Genomic DNA, 24,160 nt, shown 5'->3' on the forward strand with positions numbered 1-24,160 from the left:
TCATGTAATTATCCATCTTTTAAAAAACAATGTTTATAAAAAATTAATCTAATAAAAATATTAATATTGTGAGAATACATGTAACGGCATGTTTAGTCTTCACAAGACGAGCTCTTTAAGAGAGGAAAGATTTAAACATGTACGGAAAAAAGATGGTCCAAGTGTAACCGATATGGGATTCTAACACATCTCCTCCAACGAAGGTTAGACAGACATAGATTGTCCCAGAGTGTAAGCATGTACAAATTACCCTCGTGTCAAGTAGTGGCAGACAACATGCGGAACCCCATATTTACTCTCCAAAAAAGCCATCAAGAATATTACATATATGAACAAGAAATGGTTGAGTCTAGTCGATACCGGGAATCTGAATATGGTAATTAACATCATATATATTACCAACACAAGCAGATAGAATTCAAACCATACATAGTAATAATACAGTAAATTTAGAGACTAACTGGCAGTAATTTTCTAACTTAGAAGGTATGTATTATATACGAATGACTGAAGCAGAAGAAGAATCAGGAGTGGCATGGAAGTTAAGTTGTACAAAGTGACCACTTCCTTCACCTCTAGCTAATCTTCCTGGATTCACACATATGCATTTCACTTCTTCTCCTTCATTTCTTCCCTCTAGACTCAAAACCTATACGATTGGTTCGTCAAATGTAAATATCGATGTTAGAATAAGCGGAAACCCTTTAAATCCAGACCCAATAGAGATAGAATTTCCTTATAACGACTAGGAGGTTGCTACATATATATACAGTTTTGATGGTTCTGTGTCTAGCCAACGCGGGACTTCAACACACCACCTCAAATGGAGGCTAGATGGTGCCTCAAGAATGAAGACGGGCGAGTGTAGAGTCCTTGGATATGGTAGATCCCGGCTCTGATACCATGTTAGAATATGTGGAACCCCTTTTCATCTCTCTAAAAGAGAGCCCTTATAGAGAGAGGGGAAGGTAAAGGTTTGTATATATAAGTTTAGTGGTCTGTGTCTAGCCCGCCAACAATCAACAATGGCAGAGACCAAAGATGCAAGAATCTTGAAGTTGAAGAGATTTTGATAGTTACCTTCACAAACTGTGTGAGATCTGAAGGGATGATGAGGATGTCTGGAAGGGTAGACATTTGAAGAGCTTCTGGGGCGAGTGACAAGTCCACAGGAGTGTCTTCGGCAGGTGGATATAAAGGATAGAAACTGTTCTCACAAGTTTAAAAATAGCAAGTAAGAAGCAAGAAACCATCTTACTTGCCTGTCCTATATATGTCCGTATTTCTATTTTAGTTTATCCTAAAATAGGTGTCTGGTTTTAGAAGTAAGTGTATATTTTCCAATGCTATATCTGATTATGAGATGGAGAAGTTAACTACTCCCTCTACAAGCGTAAACTTGTCATTAACTTGATTAAAAAATGCAATGATTACATGACGGAGTATCTGCCATGCCAAGAAACATACCTGCGTTGGCTCAAGAGATGGTTCGTTAGTGTCGTCATGCGATTTTTGATCCCCCGTGAGACCACATCCGTACTAAGCTGTTTGAGGACGTCCACACTGCAGCACCCTACCTTCACCTATAGATTCGGACCACATTATTCCTTTATTAGGCTCAATGCTTCTATCGAGAGGCGATGTTTTCTAATGAAGATATTATAATTGCAAGTCTCATGAAATCGAGATGTTTTATTTGGTTAACGAGTTAACCCATAGAAATTGGGTTGCAATGTGTAACATAGAGCATAAATATTTACCTTATTTGCTGAGATAATTCCTGGATTTGTAATGCAAGTAATCTGGGTAACAAATAAAGATTATGAGATGGTAACTTGGCATTGACTGCAATAGTAGCCACTCAAAGTAACTTGAAAGAAAGAAGAGAGAGAGAGAGAGCTGATTATACCTGATGACTTAGATCAGCTAGATTGATGTCAAAAGCAGGCTGCAACCAAAAGATACGATAAACATAATATTCCAATGAGGGATTTCTAAGCAAACCTAATATTGTATAGATGTTTCATTCGGCAATAAATCACCTGAGGAAATACATAGTCATGGTGCGCATCACGTATGGATGGCACAAGAATCACACGTGCAGCAGAACCCATATATTCCACATAATCTTGAAGCTGAAGAACGATTGATGTATAAAGTTGAGAGCAAAACTAGCAATAACAATGTTGAGCCAAAAACAGAGAAAACAGTTTAGCAGATGTTACCCTTCTAAGAACTTCAAGCCGGAATAATTCATCATAAGTCCTGTTTAGAGTTCCTTTTTTGATCTCAGGGTGTTCAGAATCAATAAACGGCCCTAACTGTGAAATAACCAAATACCAAGTTAGTCTCTAGAATAGTTTTGATCTGTTACAGGATTGAAACTTGCTAATTCTCACCAGTACAAGCAACTGAGGCTGCGTTCTTTGTGCATATGCTAGAAGCTCAGATAGAGGCTCAAAGAATAAGTTATCAGTTGTGGTAAAAGGACCCGAAGCAATAATCTGGTCAAGGTGACATGTACAGAGAATCAGAGAAATCCGGATTATATTTAGGAAGTACTCTCACCATAGAAGAAGAAAATTAATATGAGCTTCATGGATAACAATTTACACACCAATGATAGATCTGATGGTATATCTGATGGATCAACAGGCTGGTTATCGTGGTCCACAGCTTGTCTTTTTGTTTGACGAAAAGTATCAGCATCAACAGAAACTGATAGGGGTACATAATCAACGATTTTTGTTGCAATCAGATAGTGTCCACTTGGATTATGTCCTTCAACGCCTACAACCTGTTGAATGTGATCGTGTGAACTTATGTTAAGATTACGTTTCACTTGAATGTTTTTTTTTTCTGTTCAATCACCTTCTTCTAACTATCTACCTGGCCTGGGAAAAGAGAAAATTGGTCCAATTTTTGCAAGTCAAGACGCACCCGTTGTCCTCCAGAGTGCTCAACGCTGTTAAAATCAGTAAAAATCCCTATTAACAGTGAAATAATGGACTAACAAATGGCATCAAATATATGAATATCCAACAGGGTTCTGCAGGGTTCAAATTATCAGTATTAGAGGTGACAACGTGTCCTGTCGTATTGAGTTTAGTTGGTTAGTCAAACTTGGTGATCCTAATTTGAACAAATAATTGAAGTATTCCACTTCAAATCCTTACTGGTCTTTAGCATATAGTTTCTAAGCTATAACTATACATATAAAACAGATACATTTGCAGGAGTAGGAGCATGACAACATTGTGCATTGGGCCCACTGTCCTGGACAAACTCTCTACCCTCATTAAGAAAGCTATAACAGAAAGAATAAAGATGAACAAAGAGAACTCAAAGATACACCACGACAATGTATTTTGAAAGCAAGAAGCAGCTCTGAATTTTTACCTGCTTTGGAGCATTATTGGTTTTTCCTTTAAACGGCCTTCTTCTTCACAGCAAATCATGCCAACAGCAAAAATACTTTTCTGAAAGAAAGCATCGACATATGTTACTAGGTTGTAAAAGCTCTTCAAGGATGATTAAGAAAAACAAAGAAATGCATAATCGCTAAGAACCATGTGGAGTGGAAAGCGAAATGGAGAACTCTGAGAAAGAAAGAGATGAGATTTACTTGTGAAGCAACAGAAGGATCCACAGGTTCCTCATAAAGCTGAGATGCAACAAGGGCTTTTGAATATTTCATGATTCTATCTTCAAGACAATTGAACTAAATTTCCAAAATCAATAAAGTTACTGCTGTCGGCATGGTCAAGTGGCCAAAAGCAATCAAATGCATAAGAAAGTTACAATACCTTGTCTTCTATCCTGTCATACATGTACCTGCAGCCTGGTGCAGGTTGGGAACTGAGAATTTCAAGGGAACACCTTTGGCTGGGGTGTACCCTCTTAATCACATCATCATCTGAATTCTCTTTACCCTGTTCCTTTTTTATATCATTAACTACTGGTATGCTATTAAGAGTGGAGTGTACCACAAACTTGTCCTTCCGTTGCCCAAAGGGTGTCACGAGTTCTAAAGGTTTCCCCAACTTATGCATGCTCCCATTCATTATAGGCGTTGCATCAAAAGAGTCAAGATGTACATCATTTTGTCCTGCTGGAGACGTAGGGACAATCTCTTTAGCATCTTCATGCTCATCATTAAACTCCCTGTGGTTAAACTTCAAGTTATTGATTCAAGACATAGAAAATAAAGCTCAAGCATTTATAGTTACACTAAAGTTGGATTTTTGCTACCCTCGAGAAATTAAAAGTAATGATGTAGAACATACTTCTCAGAAAGAAGCTGTCAGATTCCAGCTACAACATAATCCAATTGTCCTTAAAAGCATACATCAAGTAGAAAATTAAATTGCTCATGTGTTCACTGATTCATATTTTCTTTTCTGATAGATACAGAAAAAGGGTATTCGCCACCCTCCGGAGCGGCCCCACCACAGCGGTCTCATCATGGGGAAGGTAAATCGCACATGCATCCCAAACAGCAGAGGATGGTGCCCAGGCTCAACCCTGGGACCTCACACATATAGATTACACCCACACCTCTACTGCTGGGACAGATCAATGATAACAAAAAATGGAGCAGCACAATATTCATTCGGTATGAAAAGCTCACATGGTGACATCAGTGTACGTATGTAGCCCTTGTTCCTTCTCAATAATAGCTTGTTTCTGTTCAATTTGTAGTTGTTGTCGGAATGCATCCATATGAGCATCGGATACTATTAGTTCTAGTTGCCTGTCAAAACATGAAGTAGATATTAGCATCAGTTAACCTTTTCTCACTTTGGCATACCCTCAAAAGTCAAAAATACACTTCAATGTCTCATTTAATTTGGATACGTCGCAGACATGTAAAAAGAACTGTACTCACAAGCAATGGTAGAGTATGCTACATATAAAATCAGTATATAATGTATCCAAACAAAATAAAGAACAAAATTCTCTCAAGGCAGCAAGGTGCCTCCCCAAAAACCTACAATACAAAGGGTTGTTAAGCACTGATGATCAATATACTGTGACAATTTTTTATACTATACAACCATAACTTTCATCATTTTTCTGCATTATTTTAATCCTGCCTAAAATTTAACATTTTAGTTAACCAAGATGCAGGCATAGTCTCCTGACGGTGTGGAAAACCAGCAAGTCTTTAGCAAAAATAACAGGAAAAACAAAACCCACTACGACATTGAGTCATGCAAACCAATTTTTCCTCCATTTTTAGGGAAACCCCATGTTTTCTCATAGTGGTTTTCAGATTTTAGCAATCAACTCACTATGATTTAAGTACTACTGTAACATTTAGTTTCCATTTAAGAAATTGACAAAATTGCTTCGTAAAAATATGCATTGTAATACAAGTGTACATTTATTGATGACATGGCATTTATATTATTTACACACTGTTTTGTGTTTAAGATTTGGCTGACTGTATTTATCCGACTTAACAAGCAGGTCACTTGATTTAGTTATTCCTAAAAAAACCTCTCGTTCATGGATACCTGAACTGTGAATAAATTGTCAACCTTATGGCTGTTTTTCATAATACAGGATCAGACTGTAAATAACCAAAAGCAAACATGCAGACCATGTGTCGGTGATTTTAGTGTCATCAACCATTTTGGTGTAATTGTGATTTACAAGGGACCGACCAGGTGACAATGCATAAATAACATGAGATAGGTGGTGCAGAGTGCACATCTCACAAATATTGTCACTATCACCTTAGATCACCATAAGGCTGGGGGTCAAGGGGGATGCTTAGGAATTTGAGTTTCTGAATATTCTGAGTGAAACTCAGAAGGTTAGAATCCTTCTTAACTTAGGTCAAAAACTTAGTATTTTGAAGACCAAGCATGGAAACGGTACTAACACCATGTTACCTTCTGAATCAGAGTTTCTGAGTTGAAATCTGCTCAACCTTATTCAAAAGTGGTTATAACTGTTGTAAAGTTATCTACTAACTGCCTAACCACCCTGTAACTGTCAATCTCTCATATAAATATACAAAACGTTTAATCTGTCTGGGTTGATATACTCGAGTTTTTCTTCCTTGACAATGAGAGTGAATACTTGGATTATTGCAATGCTGATTTCATGAAACTTAGGTTGTAAAAGGTCAAAATACAGTATTTGCCTATTTGGAAATTGCAACTGATACCCAGTTTCCTAACATCATGCCCCTCACACTCCAATGCAGACCAATCCTATGAACAATATGATGTGGTGCCTGACACGTTATATTTTGTAAACTCTATTTTTTTGTGAGTGTAAGTTAACTTTTCTTCCTCTAACGCTTGAACAAGCTCAAATCACTTAGAAAGATATACATGTGAAAGAGCCAAATAGTACCCAGGTTGAGAATTGAGATATACCTAATTAACGGCAATGATATCATTGATAGAAATCCAAAGAAGAATATAATAACAGTGAGAAAACAGATTTTCCTACCCAAAAAAATAAGCCTAGAATTTCTCTTGACCCTCGTATTCAGAAACCATATACAGAAAGTTAAGATAATCGAGCAGACTAATTACCTGTTGATAGAATACAGATCCCAGCTCGAAACAAGGTCCGATGGACTGAGATTGTAATTTATACAAAACGTCAAACCTGGCCACCGCAACAAAACAAATTGGAAAGTAATCAATTGCAAGGAATATAAAAAACAAGTTCAAGATGAAATTAGCGGGGCAAAAAAGTGCAACTCTTTTCTTACATTTCTGAACAATTTCTTCTTCTTCAACTAGAACGAAGTTGTTCTTCCTGAATTCTGCTCTAATTTGGTCTTCCATGGCGATCTAGGGTTCTTGCTGTGAACTGTGCTTGGAGGGAAAATTAATAATAAACAAGATGGCGCGAAAACTTTGTTCGTGGTGTCGTGTCGTGTGTGTGAATGGGATTTCAAGTTTTCACATCTGGGCTTTTACATGTTGTGGGCTTTTGGGCCTTTCTGGACCGGATTTGTAAGATTCTTAGCGTTTAACCAATCGCATGCTTTTTCAATTACAAATCTGTACACTTCTGGAATTCTGAGAAATTTCACTGAAACAGATTCATTAACTATACAATTTTGGTCCTTATAATTCACATGAATCGTCAAAAGTGGTTCATAGACTTCTTTAACTACAATTAACATCCTTCGACTTAACTCTGTTAAATCTTTTCCGTTAAATTAAAAGTTTTTTGGAGCTATGCGTTGAGACGTAGCAGTTGACTGGACATCTAGAAATAAAGCAATGTTTTCAAATCAATATACAATTTTGTTTAAAGTTTAAACCATGGACCAAATTCTAATTTACTCTAATTTATATTTATTTTTAATATATACATTAGGACTAAGATGTCATAGGGACCAAGCCATCTCCGACGACAGATGCGATCTCCAGCGACCATCGACACTGCACCACCCATCGTCGGCGACCTCGACCACTACACCCTATCGATTTGGTTCCTATCGTCGTTGGGAAACATGTCCCCAACTCTAATGGCAGTCTCCATCTCCACCACTTCTTCAATGACATATCCGGTCAACATCTCTATAGCCAACACTTCCATAACAAGCTCTCGGTCCCTTTAACACCCATTGTGAACTCCACCATCACCCCTACATATGGTATACACAGAGACAAATGTTGGTGATTTGGATCACTAATGTCATTTAAGCGTAATGAGATTAATTTGTTGACCAATGTAATCATGATAAATATCGAACAAGTAAGAAAAGTGCAAAGTGCTCACTTGTTTGAGTTTATTTTGATTTGGAGGTAGAAGCCCCTAAACAACGGGGGTCCAAGGGCAGCGCCCCTGGTGGCGGGGTCCAAGGGGCAGGGGTAATATTGCTTTGTGAAAAATTCTTCAAAAATCCGAATTTGAAATTTTAAACCCGGTTAGGATTCTGAAACTGTTGTTTGACAGTTTTCGAATTTATTTTCCGTATTGGTCATTTGATTTTCAAGGGTACATAGATCCATAACAATTTATTCTTCGTTCGAAAACCACTGAATTTTATCCAATTGAAATTTCGATTGTACCATCAAAATACTTCGATCTAAAAGTGTTATACGACTTTCAGTGGAATCCGAGCAATCGAAAACCAGAATTTCTAACAACGAAGACCCACCTGTGGATTTCAACCCGTCTTCTTCCCCCATTTCTTTAATTTGATCAAAAGCCATGGGTGGTATGTTAAAAATGTATTTTATTCCAATTCCTCGCTTTCTCGGATTAGGGTTTTTGTCGAATATGAAGGAAAGGGGGTTAGAGTTCGATTTTGTTCCGTTATTCCTCTTCGGCAGATGAACACTTGGTGGTACAGCAGCTTCGCTTTTAGGTGGTTTATTTTGGTTTCAGATTTGAGTTTTAGGTTTGATTTGATATGATTGGGTCTTGATCTGGGTCGTATCACATTTGATATAGTGACCGTAGGAGTTTCAGACATAAAGTTGGTCACTGGAAAATCTAACGGAGGTGGGAATGTGGGGGTTTGATTTAGGTTTCGGAATTAGAAATTGGTTGAGTTCTGAAACTTTTTTTGTTGGAGAAGATGACCGGAGAAAGTGATCAGAGAAAGTTGTTGGACTTTGAGCACAGAGGAGAAGAAGAAGATGGTTGGAATTAGGGCTGTAATGTTGGATTGTACACATGCTTTAAGCATGTGTACTTAAAAATTTCCTTTATAAAAATAGAAAAGACAACAGAAAGACTGAAATACCCCTTATTTAATGGATTAATTTAACAGAGTTAGTGATTAGGGACGATTTTCAACACAAAATGCAAACTATGGGGATGATAATTATAGTTATTGAAGTCTAAGACCACTTTCAATAATTTGGATAAACCATAGGGACCAAAGTTGTAGTTTATTTTAAATTATAGTAGACATTCTAATTATATTTTAGTTAATATTATATATTTTAATATGTATAATTGTAATTTTACGTAATTATTTAAACTAATTTAATTATGTTGTATTTATATTTTACTTAAAAGATTATATATAGAATGTTTTTTAGACAAGATTAGTTAATTTAATTAAAAAAAAATGATTTATAAAATATATTGTTCTATATAAAAAAACAATTTATTCAAACAAATAAAAACGAAAAGGAAGTCGAGGGATGCGTCGACATGGCTTGCAATTGTACTTGTAAATATTGTATTTTGCAAGTGTTTTTGGGAGAGCTTTGCAAGTCCTACAGAGATTGTAAATAAAATTCAAGAAACCAACATATAAGAATCAAGAAAACCGATCGATTCATACTTTTCTAATACTGATCAATTTTCTTAAGTATTGCTCGTTAAATGAATAAGAAAATACGAAAACATCCTTGTCCCATTATTTATGAAGGGACCTGGTGATATATATGATGTACAAATTATTAATGCATACACTTTCATAACTTATCTGTTTATGTTTAAAAAAAAATTATGCTGATATAGCTATTTGATTTCTGGTCTCCTTCATTTTTAACTCTTCTATGCAATTTCAAAATCTAACAATCTTTGTCTCTTGTTCTTTCTATGAGTTGTTCTCCATCTCTTGGGATTCAACAACTTTTGATGGGTATATCATTTAATTTCTTGAAAATAACTGCTACATTTACAGCATCTAATGTATTTGTTGAAAATAAGTTACCAGTATGTTAACTTTACTTGATAATTTTTTTTTTCAGTTAATCAATAATTACAACATAACTTGACAATTTAACATCTACGTTATCAATAGTTACAAGATCTACTGGTTACTCACCAAAATTCATACAAATATGAAGAATTAAACGTTTATTACACTAATAGTTTAGTACAGTTGTTGAAGCTGTTATTGGACTCGCTATTGTTTTAGTACATCGAAAAAGGTATCAACTATAAGCAAATGGAACCACAAGAATGATGCCTGATTGGTTTGAGTTTGGCTCCAAATGTCAGAAGTACATGAAGGTCTCGGGTTCAAATCTAAGGAGAAATAAAAATCCACTTGTGGTCACGGAGGTTCAAATGCGGTGACTCCGGGCTATTTACAAAGTAGATGGTCGCCCTAAAATTAGTCGGCTCGCATAACGAATTGGATATTCAGGTTAATAAAAAAATATATATATCATATATAAGCAAATGGGGTAAGCTCCCCCGAAGGTATTTTCATTACAAATTTGTAGCATGAGTTAGATCACCAAAAATTGGCATTACATCCTTTACAAATATATGAAACACACACACACACACCATGCTCATATCAAACTCCAAAATCTACTGTGTTGGATGTAGCCCACAACACCTACATCCATGTATAATCTTCTAAATTTCACATGGCATCCCTTATTCCTTTTATTTATTCACGAATATCGAATCAGTTTTTTTTTTTTTTTTTACTGTAGAAGAAAGACCGTATAAAAAACCTTTCTTCAACTATTGCAAAGCCAAGAAGCCTTGTTGATGAACGGGGTCATGTTTTATTATACAACCTTTTCTATTCTTCTCGGACTTTTTGTGAACGAACTTCATCTTCTTCGTGGTCATCATCTACTATATCGAGTATAGGAGAGAGAGAGAGATGGAAGTTTACGAGAAAAATTTGTAGCTCCCAGCCGACATAATGATCGACCTTAGACCTCCGATGGGAGCTACGATCATCAATATAACACCAATTACGATGCAAATCTGAAACATTTATAACACGAATCAGGCAACTCCAAGAAAAAAGATCCCGAAAAAGATTGGAAAGAAGTTTTTCTAAGTTATGACTTACCCAATTTATGCACCAACTTAGGCTCCACCTTTTGGGTTTCTTGATCACCAGCCAAATGATGCAAGGAAGCTGCAAGCAACGAAAGGATACGAATGAGATTGTATATCTTGAACGGTTAGACCTTTGGCTCATAGGTTGTAGAGTGTTTTCTAACTTTGGTATTTGAGAATGTTCAAGATTGGTTCCATACTAGATAGAGGTTCAACTGGATTAAGCCAAACCAGACGAACCCGGTATATCCCACCTGAGGTGGGGTTTTTGGGGAGGGTAAGATGTATACAGACTTGACCATTACCCCAAAGAGTAGAGTGACGGTTTTCATGAAAACCCCAGTCGTGAAAGCTGAAAAATGCAACAAGGTGAGAGAAAAATATGATAAAATTAAACAGAAATTAGGTCCGGCTGGTTTTAAAATGTTCACTGTAACATATTTGCAAGATGGCATGATCTTTGATGATAAAGTTGTTTACTTGAAAGAACGGACTTACATAATAAGTTGTTGGAGCCAAGGCAAACCCTCCAAAGAAGCCAAGAAGACCACCAAAGAAAGGGATTGTGATTGCAACAAAAGTGGTGATAGCTGCAAATACCTCAACAAATGAAATCAAAAGAGCCTCACAAACAAAACACATACTGCTCAGATAAATAAATATCATCAGTCTTACCAACAAATGTAGTACGAACAACGAACCGAAGGGCATTACTTGGTTTAAATTTCTTTGATTTAACCAAGTAGGTTTCGATCATGTCGTACACTGGCATAGAGAAAAGCTGAAATGTGTTCGGGCCATCCCAAGAAAGAAAAAAAATGTTAGATTTGGGAACTAAGATATAACCGAGAAGATCTGTAGATTGTAGTTGTACCTGATAACCACCAATGACATGAATGATGACAAACATGTTAGCCGTCGCAATAAGCCAAGCTGGGTGTTCAAGAGTGATGAGGATGTTGTCGTCGACAAGGTTTCCAAAGGCATAATATCCAACTATGGCAACGGGGAAGTAGCAAATGGCAACAATGATATACGCAACGACACAACCTAACCACATTGGTCCCTTGGAAGGCTTTTCAGGAGTCGAAGGAATGGTTGCTTGGATCTCCAAGACCACATTGTGACCAGCATATGCAAAGGCTACATCACCCAAAGCAGAAAACATGCCGAACATTTGACCTATAGCGGTTTTTGACCTCAAGCTGTAGTCCACACCCTCATGAGCTCCCCTATTCCAAGCAGCTACCCAAGCAATCATAGAATAACTGCAAGTCCCCATGAATAGTTAGTGAAGCAACATGTGGTCTACTAACCAAAACAAACCAAACGTACCCAATGAATCCCACATAGAGTAGGTCTACCCAAGGCGGCGTATAGGGACTGTTTTTATTAGATCTTTGGCTTTTAAAAGGTTTAGTAGTGGCCTAAGTTAGTGTCCAGCTTAAATTAGCGACTCCGTGTTGGTTGCAAAATATGGTGCTTTTAGATAGAGGCCCGCCTTTCAGTGCCACGACCCTGAAAGATCTACAAGCACCACCAAGAACGGTACTAGTCCATTCTAGAGACCCCTATTTGGGTCTCAAATGTCATATAATTTTGTATGAAATGAATTGGGATGAATTTATGGTTTCATACCTCAAGGACATGACAGCGGCAGCCAAAGAGACACCGGAGATGGAATTTAAGTTGGGGAGATGAGCGAGGACAAAATGAACGGAAGAGAAAATCAAGATGAAGTAAGTTGTCCTCATAGGTCTACAATTTGGACAAATGGATTGTTGGAACTTCTGCAAAGATTTACCTCCAGTGACCATGTAAACAATGCAGGTACCAACTTCCACCACAAGCTGCTGAGGGACGACCACGTAAAGCCCAAGCCGCTCACCGAAAGCATATTGGCCTAGCTCATGATACCGGTCAAACCTCCTGCCTGGAACCACTTCGTGCATCTCCACCATTTGCCACAATGTGTACAATGTAATCACCCAAGACATGACCAGTACCGTGATTCCAAAGCCCCTGCATCATAACCAAACACTCATAAAAAATCTTACAGATTTGGCTTCTGTATGGATTTTTATCAAGCACCTTACGTGCATCATTTAACCAAAAAAAAAAAAGATCTTACCATCCCAGTTGAGATAAGGCATAAGGAAGACTGAGGACACCGGCACCAACCATGGCGGTGACATTGTGAAAGGCTGAGTACCACCACTTTGCGTTTCTGGATGAGGTTACCGGGAGCCATTCATCAATGGCTTTTTCCTCTGAAGTTCTTGTATCAAACTTGGAATCACCACCAGACTCCATGGAAATTTGAAGTCACACCCTTGTGTAGTCGCTTGAATTTGTTTGATGAAGAAGAAGAAAGAACCAACATCAAGTATAAATAGAAAACCCAGATCCATGATTTGAGTTCTCTCCTTAATTTTCAAAACTAGTGTACTTTATTCAATGACACATGTAGAGAAAATTTTGGTAAATGTGAGGAAATGGAAGTTTGGCGGCAAAGCTGCTATTTCTCTCTTACAACTATAATTTAAATTATCACAACCACAAACCTAAATCTTGATCATCAATTACCAATTTACCCCTGTTTCCACATTTTACAATTACCCAAATTACCCTTCTTAAATACCATTTTCTTTCATGATTACACTTTTTTAGTGTATATATAATACTATTGATTTATTGGTATTGATGGTTTCTTTTTAACTTCTGTATAAAAAATTATGCACCTCTTTAGGCTTGTGACCACATAATTAGTGTGAAATTTATTTGTATCATAGGAATAGTCTTTAAAAAAAAAATCTTGTGTTTTCGAGTTTTTTAAAAAGGAAAAAAAAAGAGAGAATGAAAATAAGGTTCATCGATTACAATTTAATAAGGGTATTTCTGTAAAAACAACGTTTCCTTTCTCTTTTGTTCAAGAAAATGATAAATTATTTTCTTTTTCTCTCTTTCCCTTTCCTCCGGGTAACACAAATTATTTTCTTTTCTTCTCAAGTTCAAGAACACATTGCCAATGTGTGCCTCGATGTACCAAATGATCTGTATCGGCCTATGATCTCAAACACCCAAATCGAAGCTTTTACCAATTCAGTTTATGTGCTTTTCAAATTTAAGCTTAACTAGCTATACATAAACAATAATCGTAGAGTCCTTAACTTCTTATGAACCTTGAGCCTCTTGTATCCAATATGGGTGTATTATTCATGTTAAGAGGTGATTGTAAATTTGTTACGACTCGAGAGTTTAAAAAAGTTAAAAGATGAAGTCCCATTGCTTGTTTTCGACCTTTTTTTGTTTGTTTTAGATTTATTTAGAAGTACAATTAAGCATTTGAACTTAATTATGTCATGCATCGCCACTTCCCATATTGTATCATATGGATTATAAAATTTTGAATTTTATGTATAGTATAAATATATATAATGGAGCTTCATTGATGTTGCCACTTTACAAACAAACCACATTTCGGTACGGCATTTTGGAGTTTGAAGCATGTAAAGTTAGATTTGTTGTTTGGAGAGAAGCTCAAACCGCACCATACCCTAAATACCCTCGTTGGTACCTATGACCAAGAGTATCTCGTTCACTTTTAACACCCTATCATATTACGACGACGTATAACAAAACCATCATGGGACGATAAAAACATCTCCGATACAGCAATACCAAGTACAAAAGACTTTTATTATCCATAACCAATCAGTAATTCTAACCACTGAATGGCATCGACAGCATGCACACTAAAATCAAAAAGCCGATTTCTAAACAATCATGCTCTATTTTGGCAATGCTGTTCTTAAAACAGCAGGAGCAGGTAAACAAACAAAATAACCCAAAAGAAACCAGCCGAGGACGTTTGGTGAAAATCTAGGCTTCAACGGATGCAATGTGGCAGATCAGGTCGATAACACGGGAGCTGCAGGGGGAAAACAAGCGACAATGAGAGAGAGAAAATTCATCTCCTAAGCAGCAGCAAATATTGAAGATGGGCAAAATGATCGGCCGAGTCTAACCAATAGTCGTTAATCAGTCAGATTAGCATCCCGGGATTTTTCAGACTGGTCCGTGCCCACCTCTAGCCAATATATACAGGGCCACATTTTCCAACTTTTTGTATATATGTAAAGGTATTAAGTACGTACCTGTATCCCCATTCGTTGTCATACCATGACACAAGCTTCACAAAGTTGTCGTTCAATGCTATTCCAGCTTTGGCATCGAAGATGCTTGACCTGGATAGTAACCAACAGTGGTTTAGAAACATAATGATTCAAACAAGTAGGAGCTGAATCCATAAACACAATTCCTTTTCGCCTTATATTTGATTACAATATAGCAGACTAGTTAGTTATCAGTGAAATTGGCATAGGAAGTTCTCACCTGCTGTCACCAATGAAGTCTGTGGATACAAGATCGTCTTCTGTATATCCCAAAATACCCTTGAGCTTGCCCTCTGATTCTTCCCTGTATCACCAAAAGTTATTGTAAATTATGAATATCCAGGGTTAATATTGGTATTTCAACTGAATATTTATTCCAACGCTTACTTGATCGCAGCCTTGATTTGCTCATAGGTAGCCTTCTTTTCAAGCCTTACGGTCAAGTCCACAACAGAAACATCCACAGTTGGGACACGGAAGGCCATTCCGGTTAATTTGCCATTAAGGGCTGGCAACACTTTACCAACGGCCTACATCAACATAAATCTTATAAGTATAAAATTTCATCTAAGATACAAGGGTACCAAGAGGGTGAATTAATGGTTCTCAATTATGTGCCTAACATCGGTATCTAGATTCTAATTCACAAGTCAATCTAATTACCTTAGCAGCTCCGGTGCTGCTGGGAATGATGTTGAAAGAAGCAGCTCTTCCGCCTCTCCAGTCCTTCATTGATGGACCGTCCACAGTCTTTTGAGTGGCTGGAATATTCATCAGAATTTAAATACATTTTAATTTTAGTCGATAACATGATTGATATAAGCTACTAACAGAAAGGCAACATACCAGTGATAGAGTGCACCGTTGTCATAAGACCCTCAACAATGCCAAACCTATCGTTAATGACCTGAAAGTTTTATACAGTTAAATGCATGAGTCATCAGAAGAAGGGTTGACATATTAATTGTCAAAAACACTAATGGTTGAAATGGAGCTAAAATAACCTTGGCCAGTGGAGCAAGGCAGTTGGTTGTGCAGCTAGCATTGGAAACAATGTTGAGCTCCGGTTTATATTCATTCTCATTGACACCCACAACAAACATGGGAGCATCCTTGCTAGGAGCAGAGATGACAACCTTCTTGGCACCACCCTGATCATACAAATTCCAAGTAAATCCATCTTTTACCACATATAAAACCATAATAAACTGACAGAATCCCCTCTTGGGACACCTGACCCAGAGATCAATGGTACCAAAGAGTGCTATGGGCTTCTTTATTCAAACCAAAGACTTATTTAAGGTGGTGTTTCCCGGTATCAACCTTTGATTCAAACATTGAATTTCTTGGATAGCTGCAAGAATAAAAAAAACTTGGATCCCATGACATACTACAACCTACAAGTAGAGAGAATGTGGGAATGATATCCCACTTTTACCACAATGTACATTTTGTACTCTCTGTTTCTACTTATAATCTATGATCTCGAAATCATAACCATAAAAAGCAACCATACAAACAGTTAAGCATAACCCAACTGCTAAAAGTGTGTAAAAACTAGATATCCAAACAAACCTTCAAATGGGCAGCAGCCTTGTCCTTGTCCGTGAAGACTCCAGTAGACTCTACCACGAAATCAGCTCCAGCTTCACCCCATGGGATGTCTTCTGGGTTCCTGTATATCATAAAAAGATGACCAATTTACAAAATCTCCTTCATAAAAAAGATCCCCCCAACAGGTGACTTAAATAGCCTTCTGATAGATGTTATACCTGATGCCAAAAACAGTGACGGGCTTCTCACCAAAGAGAAGGGTCTTCTCATCCTTGACCTTAAGCTCATGGTGCTTCCATTGGCTATGAACACTATCATACTTGAACATATACGTCTGCAGGTATGATAACCAGTGAATTTCTGCAAAGGGAGACACTAACATCCATATCTACTAGAGTACCGTTTTGGCTTGGACTATGCCCTAGTATACAAGCCTAAAATCAAACTGAGACAGTTATTTTGACAAAACACCAAACGAGTACAATTCTGTTATTATTTCCCTCCACAAAATAGAGTATAAATAGACAAACACACAGACATATGCATATACATGTACACACACACATACACACAACGAGACACACCAATTATTTGCTAACTTGAGTGAAACCATATTGACAATACAACAATTTTTCAGTGCTTAAGATTCATCACGATCGGTAACAATTTACTTGGCCACACAGACACAAAACTCGCATTCTATACAATTCTTAACATTTGTTAAAATCCATATCGCCACACATGCAACACATTCTATGGCTGCAAGAATTTGTTAGGCATACATACAGAGATAGAATCCCACAACACTTGCTTTACATGAATGCAAGAACTCGTTACACATATTTCAAGATATTCGTTGCATCTGAACTCAAATCGAAAACACACTCACATAAATACCTAGATGGAACCAGAGTTTAGTACAATTTTGACTACAAATTTAGCTCAATCTCGACAACTAGAGGAACTAGTTACCGTTTACCAGTAAGATAATGATAGATCACTGGATACATTGGTATATACACAGACGAACAGATAAAGAAGTCATACGCTGCATGACTTCACTGTTCATAACATACATACAGAGTAACAGAGATCGACTCATATTGGAACTCAACATTTGTTATTTGTATCAAGTGATCCGTATTAAAGTGTGATCTCAACAACAATTTCGACTTAAGTTCACTTTGATTTCATCTACCGATTGCAATTCTGTGCAACTTCGACACACGTAAACATATATATGTGTGTGTGTGTGTGTGTGTATATATATATATATATATATATAGAGAGAGAGAGAGAGAGAGATCGAATCGTAAATAAACCTAAGCATTTGAAGCATAAGCAAAAACAGATCACACATGATGAAGTTACCATGTAGTCAGTGGTGATGAAAGGATCGTTAACGGCAACAAGCTCAACATCATCCCTCTGAAGAGCAACTCTAGCAACTAGACGACCGATCCTTCCGAATCCTACCACACAGCAAGTAGAACAGATCAATCAATGAACAAAACAACAAGCCGAAACACAGATCAGTGTATTCAATCAAACAAAAACAAAAACGTACCATTGATTCCGATCTTAATCTTCTTATCAGATCCTGCACAATGAAGTAGAAGACAATCTAAGCATAAACATCAAAAAACCAACTGTCAAAAAGATGTGGAATCGAGAAATTACCCATAGCGATTGGACAGTGTGCGAAGGGTTTGAAGACAGGGAGATGGGAGTTGGTGGAAATGAGTATGGTTTGCGAGCATAAAGGATTTAGGACGTGCTATTTAAAGGATCGGGGCATCAGTGAAAACCGGTGGGTCACGTGATAGGCGGTTTTTTAAATTACTTTCTTGGAGAAAAAGGAACTTCGAGACCGAGCCGCTGGTAATTTACCAAACCCATGAGCCGGTTTATTCGTCAATTATGATAAACCAAGGTGCACAAAGTCGGTATTTTGAAGATGTTAATATATAATTTTTCTAAAATAAAAATAACTCAAAAAAATTAAAAACATATATTCAACTTTAACGGTTTTGGTACCTTTTAAAAAATGTTTATATCAAAGAGGTATTTGGTTTGATGGAATTATTTTGATGAATTTGGATTTTGTGAAATTATTTGAATGAAATTTTTTTTGGGGTTGTTTGGCGGGATTACTGGATAAATTTGGTGTAAAATAATTAAGTGGTCATAATGATTAAAAGATTTTTTAAATATGGTACAAAATGAAATATAATTATGGGAAAAGTCCAAAAAACCCAATGGACTTTACTGTTTAGAACGATTAAGTCTTTGGACAATTTTTTGAAACAAATAAATTCTTAGACATTCTAAAACCTGTTAAGTAAGTCATTAGACTTTTTAAAACATGTTAAATAGATCATCGTTCTTTTAAAATATAACCTGTAACCTGAATAAAAGGTAAAACATTAAATTAAAAAAACAAAAAAACCAAAACTTGTAACTTGACTACCCATCTCCCTCTCAGGTGGTTGCGCCACCATTCACCTCTGCCGCCATTCCTTCTCTTATGCCTCTCTACTTATTCCTCCATTCTGATTTTCCACATCACTTTCTGGTTTAGAGGAAGTACAACATCAAATAGAAAAAAAATGGTATTATTCATCGTTTGTGTAAGCTGTAATTTGGTGATCGAAGGTTGATTCTGATGTTCTTCAATTTTGATTTCTCAGGAATCGATGTGTTGTGGTGAAACGATCAGTAAGATTGATGAGAAGATTTGCGTCGATTGTAAGACCTCTAAAACGCCGTTGTGGAGAAGCGGTCCCTCTGGTCCCAAGGTAGTTCAAATTAATTACATGTTGTTCGATTCAAGTCTAATTAATTCATTAATTTCTGAATAAACAAGTGTGTGTTGCAGTCGCTTTGCAATGCTTGTGGAATTAGCTACAGGAAGAAGAAGAGTATATCAGGATCGGAGAAGAAGAAGGAAGAAGAAAAAAAAAGAGAGAAACAACCACCATCGTCTCCGACGTCATCATCATCGTGTTGTTTGACAATGGGTGAAGATGATAGTGATTTGAGGAGGATAAAGCTGGTGGTGCTGTTGCAGAGTCGGAGAGAGAGAGAGATGTGGGATGAAGAAGGTAAGGAGAAACCATTACAATAAATTAGGGGAAGTAGAACAAAGGTTTTGTAAAGTCCAATGACTTATTTAACAGGTTATAGAATGTCCAACGATTTATTTGTTCCAAAAAATTGTCTAAAGACTTAATCGTTCCAAACAGTAAAGTCCATTGAGTTTTTTTAGACTTTTCCCTATAATTATTTGATAATTATTCAGAATGAAATTAGGATGTTGAATGGTTAATGGAGGCCCAAGTTACAAAATCATTCAGATGGTTTTAGAACCATTAGGAGACATATCTTTTTTTTTACTAAACAAGATTAACCTTTTAGCGATTCAGATGTTGCCTTTTAATAGAATCATTAAGAGTTAAACAAATAACTCCTTAGATTTTGAAATATTTGATGTGTATGATTTGAATGAAATTGAATTTTGTTTTTTATAAATAATTTTGAAAATAATTAAATTATCTTTTTATTAGTTAATTATTAGAAAACAAATGTTTTTAAAATATTATCATATACAAATCTTATGAAATCTGTTGAAATTATATTATTAAAATATATTTTTAATATATTAAATACATTTATCTCTTAGCATTAAGTTTTAAATAATTTTATCTCCTTTTTTGTTTTCTCTTTTTAGAGAAATATTGATGAAAAAAAATCTTCAAAATCTGGATTTAAGATGATGTATATGCTCTCTTATTTAAAGAGTAAACTTCAATTTTGGTCCTTTGAGTACAGTGAAAAGTTCAAAAGTGGAACATGTAGTTTGATAAGCTTAGATTTCATCCTTATCATTTGCATTTTGTTTTGAAAATGATCCAATGGTTACTAACTCTATTTGTAATGTAGAGTTAGTATGAGTGGCATTTTAGTCATTTATGCGTTTACTAATTTTCTTTTAAAAATACAAATATTATCGTATATACTTTATGTATCGTATATTAGAGTTATTTACTTCTTAATAGTTTCATTAAAAGTCAGTATTTGAATCGTTAAGAAATGAATCTTTTTTGAAAAAAAAAATATGTCTCTTAATGCTTTCAAAATCCTCTAAATAATTTTGTATATTGGATCTTCCTTAATCATTCAGCGCTTTAATTTCATTGTAAACAATTAACAAACAATTATATTTTCATTTGCATTCTATCATGAGAGTATCTTAATCATTATGACCACTTATTTTATATCAAACCATTCAACAATTTACAAACAGATTTTAAGTTATTGAAAAACCTTTTTTGCATTAGAGTTAATGACTAGTAAAAGACTTTTTGTAAAAAAGATTTATTCTACAGTAACTCGGGTTATTCATTTCACCAATATTTCACTTTGCCCCCCTCAAACTTTCATCTTACCCCCTCTTTTAATATAATTTTCATTTTAAACTTTATTACCTCATGACTAATTAATCTTATTCATCAAATATTCAAAATAATTTTTTTATAACAAAATACGTTATTAAAAACTAGAAGGATTCTTGTACAATGCAACGAGATGTATATCGATTTTAATATTTTGTTTTATTCTTTGTCTTTGTTGATATTATAATACGTTTTATGTGGTTTTGAGAATCGATAATGTTTTTATTTTTGAATAAAATATAAATTTAAAGATATCATAAAAATTTGAAAAAAATAAAATAAAATAAAAGTTCTAGTTTTTTTTTTTTTTTGTAATTTCTTTAATTAAATTTTTTTATTATAATTTAATTTAGATTTAATAACGAAGTAATTTATTTTTTGTTTAATAAAATCTTTTTAAAAAATTTACATACTCTATTAGAACTCAATGATTATCCTAATTATATTTTAGATTTTTTATATTTAAAATGAGATGTTTATCTTGTATTTGATTGTATATATCTGCAGTTAGTTACACGAATTCAGATATGAAACTTTAATAAGTTGTACTTACGCACAATCTACTTGCAATCTTGAGTTTTAAGTAATATGTATTAATAGCAGTACTTTACGCATAAAAAATGATTTTTAAGAGTTTTTGTCAACTGCTTTATAATATAGTATAGATAAAATGTTATATTATTAAACCAAAAATAAATTATTTTGTTATTAAACTTAAATTAAATTATAATAAAAAATAAAAAAATTACATAAAAAATGAGAACTTTTAAATAGTTGATTTGATATTAACATTGATATATATATTTCAAATTTTTATGATATCTTTAAATTTATATTTATTCAAAAATAAAATCATTATTGCTTTCTTAAAAGCACATAAAATCGTATTATAATATCGACAGAGACAAATAATAAAATAAAACATTAAAATCGAGATGTGTCTCGCTGCATTGCACGAGTACTCTTCTAGTAATTCAAAATACATAACAAATTTGTCAACTTAAAATTAGATGTAAATACATAACAATGTACATAATTTAGCAAAAAATTGTTTCGCAATATATGGATTATCGATAAAGGAATTGATCAATTGATAATTATGTTTTTATTTTTTTAAAAATTATTAGTCATAATTAAGTAGAACGATAAGTATCAAGAATTTTCAATTTTATTTGTAAATTTTAATTATTATAAAAATATTAACGGGTCAGGCTACCAAAAAAAAAATCCATCGCACATGCTCATCCATTCCATTTAACATGTCATCAGTCTGGGGCTGTCCATTTCTTTTCATTATTAAATTTGTTTTATTCAAGTTTACATTTTTTTTTTCTAATGATGTGTATCCATGTGATTGGTTGACATGAATGAGACACGAGACTTTGGATAAGTGTTTTTTTATCTATCTCACTCACATACCCTCCTATACTCACATACCCCTATAGGAGGGGTGTGAACAGAATTCACCTTAATGAAATAACTAATGAGTCGTTTATCAAAATCTTACTGGATAAACGCTTAATAGTAAGAGCATCATTTCTACTTTTCTTATCGGACAATATTCCCAACCATCAAAATGATTTGTTTGGGCAAAAATTAATTACCAGCAACCTTAACCGGCTCACACAGAACCCTCCTCCAGTGACACCAGCGTAAGAGAACATTATGTGTCTCAATCAGCGGTTAAGGTTAGCGCGGGGGCATGGGATTGAACCTCACTCCTTTGCCAACTAAGCTACACGCTAAAGGCCACCAAAATGGTATTTTAGTAAACATCTTTTACCTACTAAGATTCGCGGTCAATGACAAGTCTTGTACCCGATAAGATTCTAGATCTTTGTCATGCTCAATCGAAAAGTAACGATACCCAGTAAGCATTTAGTTATAAAAAATAAAATAAAAAACCGTAAAATTATTATTATTATATTTGACGTTGAATTAATATTATTACGGTTGTAAAAGAAATATTTTACTTAAACAATAATGTATGATGCAGTGACCAATTGGCTTTCAATAAATCATATCGTGTAACTTATTTTGAATTCGGGCTTCCCACTTAGACCTCTTTAAATAAAATAAAAGCAACCATACGTTCAACAATCAGAGTGGCGCAGCGGAAGCGTGGTGGGCCCATAACCCACAGGTCCCAGGATCGAAACCTGGCTCTGATATAAAAGAGTAGCTTCCGTTTATCTTTTTTCCCAGGAGTTTGAATTTGATTTTACAGAATTAGTCCCTCAAGATTGGAAAAATGTTGGTTATCTCCCTTTTATTTTTAATTTCGTAGAATTTAGCCAAATGGTTCCCTTTCATTGTTCTTTATCCCATAAAAATTATTTTTGACGTCCAAAAAATTACATTTGAACTTGCATTTTTGGAAATAATCAGATAAGATAAGTTCAATATTAAAATCCGTGAAAATCGAGGTAAGAGTTTATATTAAGCTTATGTTAAAAGTGTGAAATGATAGTAAAGAATGTTTTGTGCGAATTATTGCATGGATTTGGTGGGTTAGGATTGATAAATGTGGCAAAATGGAGTTTGTCGTATTTATGTTTGTGTATTGAGTTGAATCACCAAATTAGAGCATGAATTGTCATGTAATGGTGATTCAAGTTTGCAATTAGTGTTGACACACATGGATATAGTGTTCTAATGTAAAAAGAAATACCAAAAATGGATGATGGATGATGGATGAGAGTTTGTGAGTTTAGTGGTCGATATGTCACATAACACTCATTCCAAGTGACATAGACAATTAGTCATCTACGGTTGCAAGGTATGGGTCACGAAGACAAAGTGGTCAGCAAGCTAGTGATGGTTGGTTAGGTGATCGCAACTCGGGGGGCAATTGCAACCCTTAGTTGTGTGTATGTGTCGTGGCAACTTGAATTGTAAATCGTCGTAACCATGTAATGTGAATCTAAGGGGTTGTTTGCCCAGACGCTCATCGAAACAGTCAACATGCGAACTTATTTAACAAATAAGATTGTACTTCATTAACAAATCCCTTACTTTTTCATTTTACACTCTTATCATATTAACACAAATAATCGTATATGAGCTAAAATACATTAAAAAATACATTTTTGTTTTTACAAATTATACCATGATAATCGTTTTGTCAATACCTTCAAAATGAGGCTACTATTGATTATTTTTAGATTTAATCAATCATGAATATATACGAATTAATTTGTTTTATACTTATTACTTTTTCATTTT

At 35.1% G+C, this 24,160-nt stretch overlaps 3 protein-coding genes and 1 non-coding gene across 4 annotated transcripts; 1 reads left to right on the forward strand and 3 right to left on the reverse strand.

Annotated features, from left to right (window-relative positions):
- Nucleotides 1–414: 414 nt before the first annotated feature.
- On the reverse strand, nucleotides 415–6,812 carry LOC112528690 (DNA polymerase alpha subunit B). Its single transcript, XM_025139711.1, has 16 exons — nucleotides 6,737–6,812; nucleotides 6,555–6,630; nucleotides 4,631–4,753; nucleotides 3,807–4,164; nucleotides 3,626–3,721; nucleotides 3,400–3,479; nucleotides 2,890–2,965; nucleotides 2,618–2,797; nucleotides 2,400–2,504; nucleotides 2,226–2,321; nucleotides 2,043–2,135; nucleotides 1,910–1,948; nucleotides 1,761–1,802; nucleotides 1,468–1,583; nucleotides 1,081–1,207; nucleotides 415–649 (listed from the first exon to the last, which is right to left on the reverse strand). The coding sequence occupies exons 1-16, from the start codon at nucleotides 6,810–6,812 to the stop codon at nucleotides 494–496; spliced, it is 1,839 nt and encodes a 612-aa protein (XP_024995479.1). The 3' UTR covers nucleotides 415–493.
- A 3,706-nt stretch (nucleotides 6,813–10,518) lies between these two features.
- Nucleotides 10,519–13,099, reverse strand: LOC112528066 (lysine histidine transporter 1-like). Its single transcript, XM_025138970.1, has 7 exons — nucleotides 12,884–13,099; nucleotides 12,391–12,774; nucleotides 11,627–12,020; nucleotides 11,428–11,533; nucleotides 11,251–11,342; nucleotides 10,763–10,831; nucleotides 10,519–10,674 (listed from the first exon to the last, which is right to left on the reverse strand). The coding sequence occupies exons 1-7, from the start codon at nucleotides 13,063–13,065 to the stop codon at nucleotides 10,576–10,578; spliced, it is 1,326 nt and encodes a 441-aa protein (XP_024994738.1). The 5' UTR covers nucleotides 13,066–13,099; the 3' UTR covers nucleotides 10,519–10,575.
- Nucleotides 13,100–14,370: 1,271 nt separating this feature from the next.
- Nucleotides 14,371–18,238, reverse strand: LOC112528396 (glyceraldehyde-3-phosphate dehydrogenase, cytosolic). The gene is made up of 12 exons (XM_025139413.1): nucleotides 18,162–18,238; nucleotides 18,049–18,081; nucleotides 17,853–17,953; nucleotides 16,700–16,815; nucleotides 16,503–16,602; nucleotides 15,932–16,078; nucleotides 15,774–15,834; nucleotides 15,591–15,688; nucleotides 15,315–15,457; nucleotides 15,148–15,231; nucleotides 14,910–14,999; nucleotides 14,371–14,683 (listed from the first exon to the last, which is right to left on the reverse strand). Exons 1-12 carry the CDS (start codon nucleotides 18,163–18,165, stop codon nucleotides 14,635–14,637), a joined length of 1,026 nt encoding a protein of 341 aa, XP_024995181.1. The 5' UTR covers nucleotides 18,166–18,238; the 3' UTR covers nucleotides 14,371–14,634.
- Nucleotides 18,239–23,034: 4,796 nt separating this feature from the next.
- On the forward strand, nucleotides 23,035–23,106 carry TRNAM-CAU. Its single transcript has one exon. It is a non-coding gene; the product is annotated as a tRNA-Met (tRNA).
- The last annotated feature ends 1,054 nt before the right edge of the window (nucleotides 23,107–24,160 follow it).

This window comes from Cynara cardunculus (assembly GCF_001531365.2).
Source record: "Cynara cardunculus var. scolymus isolate 2C chromosome LG 15, CcrdV1, whole genome shotgun sequence".
Lineage (NCBI taxonomy): Eukaryota > Viridiplantae > Streptophyta > Magnoliopsida > Asterales > Asteraceae > Cynara > Cynara cardunculus.

Excerpts from the sequence above, each read along its gene's own strand:
- LOC112528690 (XM_025139711.1), bottom strand. The coding sequence starts at position 6,812 with ATGGAAGACCAAATTAGAGCAGAATTCAGGAAGAACAACTTCGTTCTA. Across the intron at positions 2,505-2,617 it reads TACCATCAGATCTATCATTG|ATTATTGCTTCGGGTCCTTT; the intron begins GTGTGTAAATTG and ends CACCTTGACCAG. Across the intron at positions 1,803-1,909 it reads TAGCTGATCTAAGTCATCAG|ATTACTTGCATTACAAATCC; the intron begins GTATAATCAGCT and ends TTTGTTACCCAG.
- LOC112528066 (XM_025138970.1), bottom strand. The coding sequence starts at position 13,065 with ATGGAGTCTGGTGGTGATTCCAAGTTTGATACAAGAACTTCAGAGGAA. Across the intron at positions 12,775-12,883 it reads GCCTTATCTCAACTGGGATG|GGGCTTTGGAATCACGGTAC; the intron begins GTAAGATCTTTT and ends GTTATGATGCAG. Across the intron at positions 10,832-11,250 it reads TGGCTCCAACAACTTATTAT|CTTCCTTGCATCATTTGGCT; the intron begins GTAAGTCCGTTC and ends CGTTGCTTGCAG.
- LOC112528396 (XM_025139413.1), bottom strand. Across the intron at positions 15,835-15,931 it reads GCCTTGCTCCACTGGCCAAG|GTCATTAACGATAGGTTTGG; the intron begins GTTATTTTAGCT and ends TAAAACTTTCAG. Across the intron at positions 14,684-14,909 it reads GACAACGAATGGGGATACAG|CTCCCGTGTTATCGACCTGA; the intron begins GTACGTACTTAA and ends TTCCCCCTGCAG.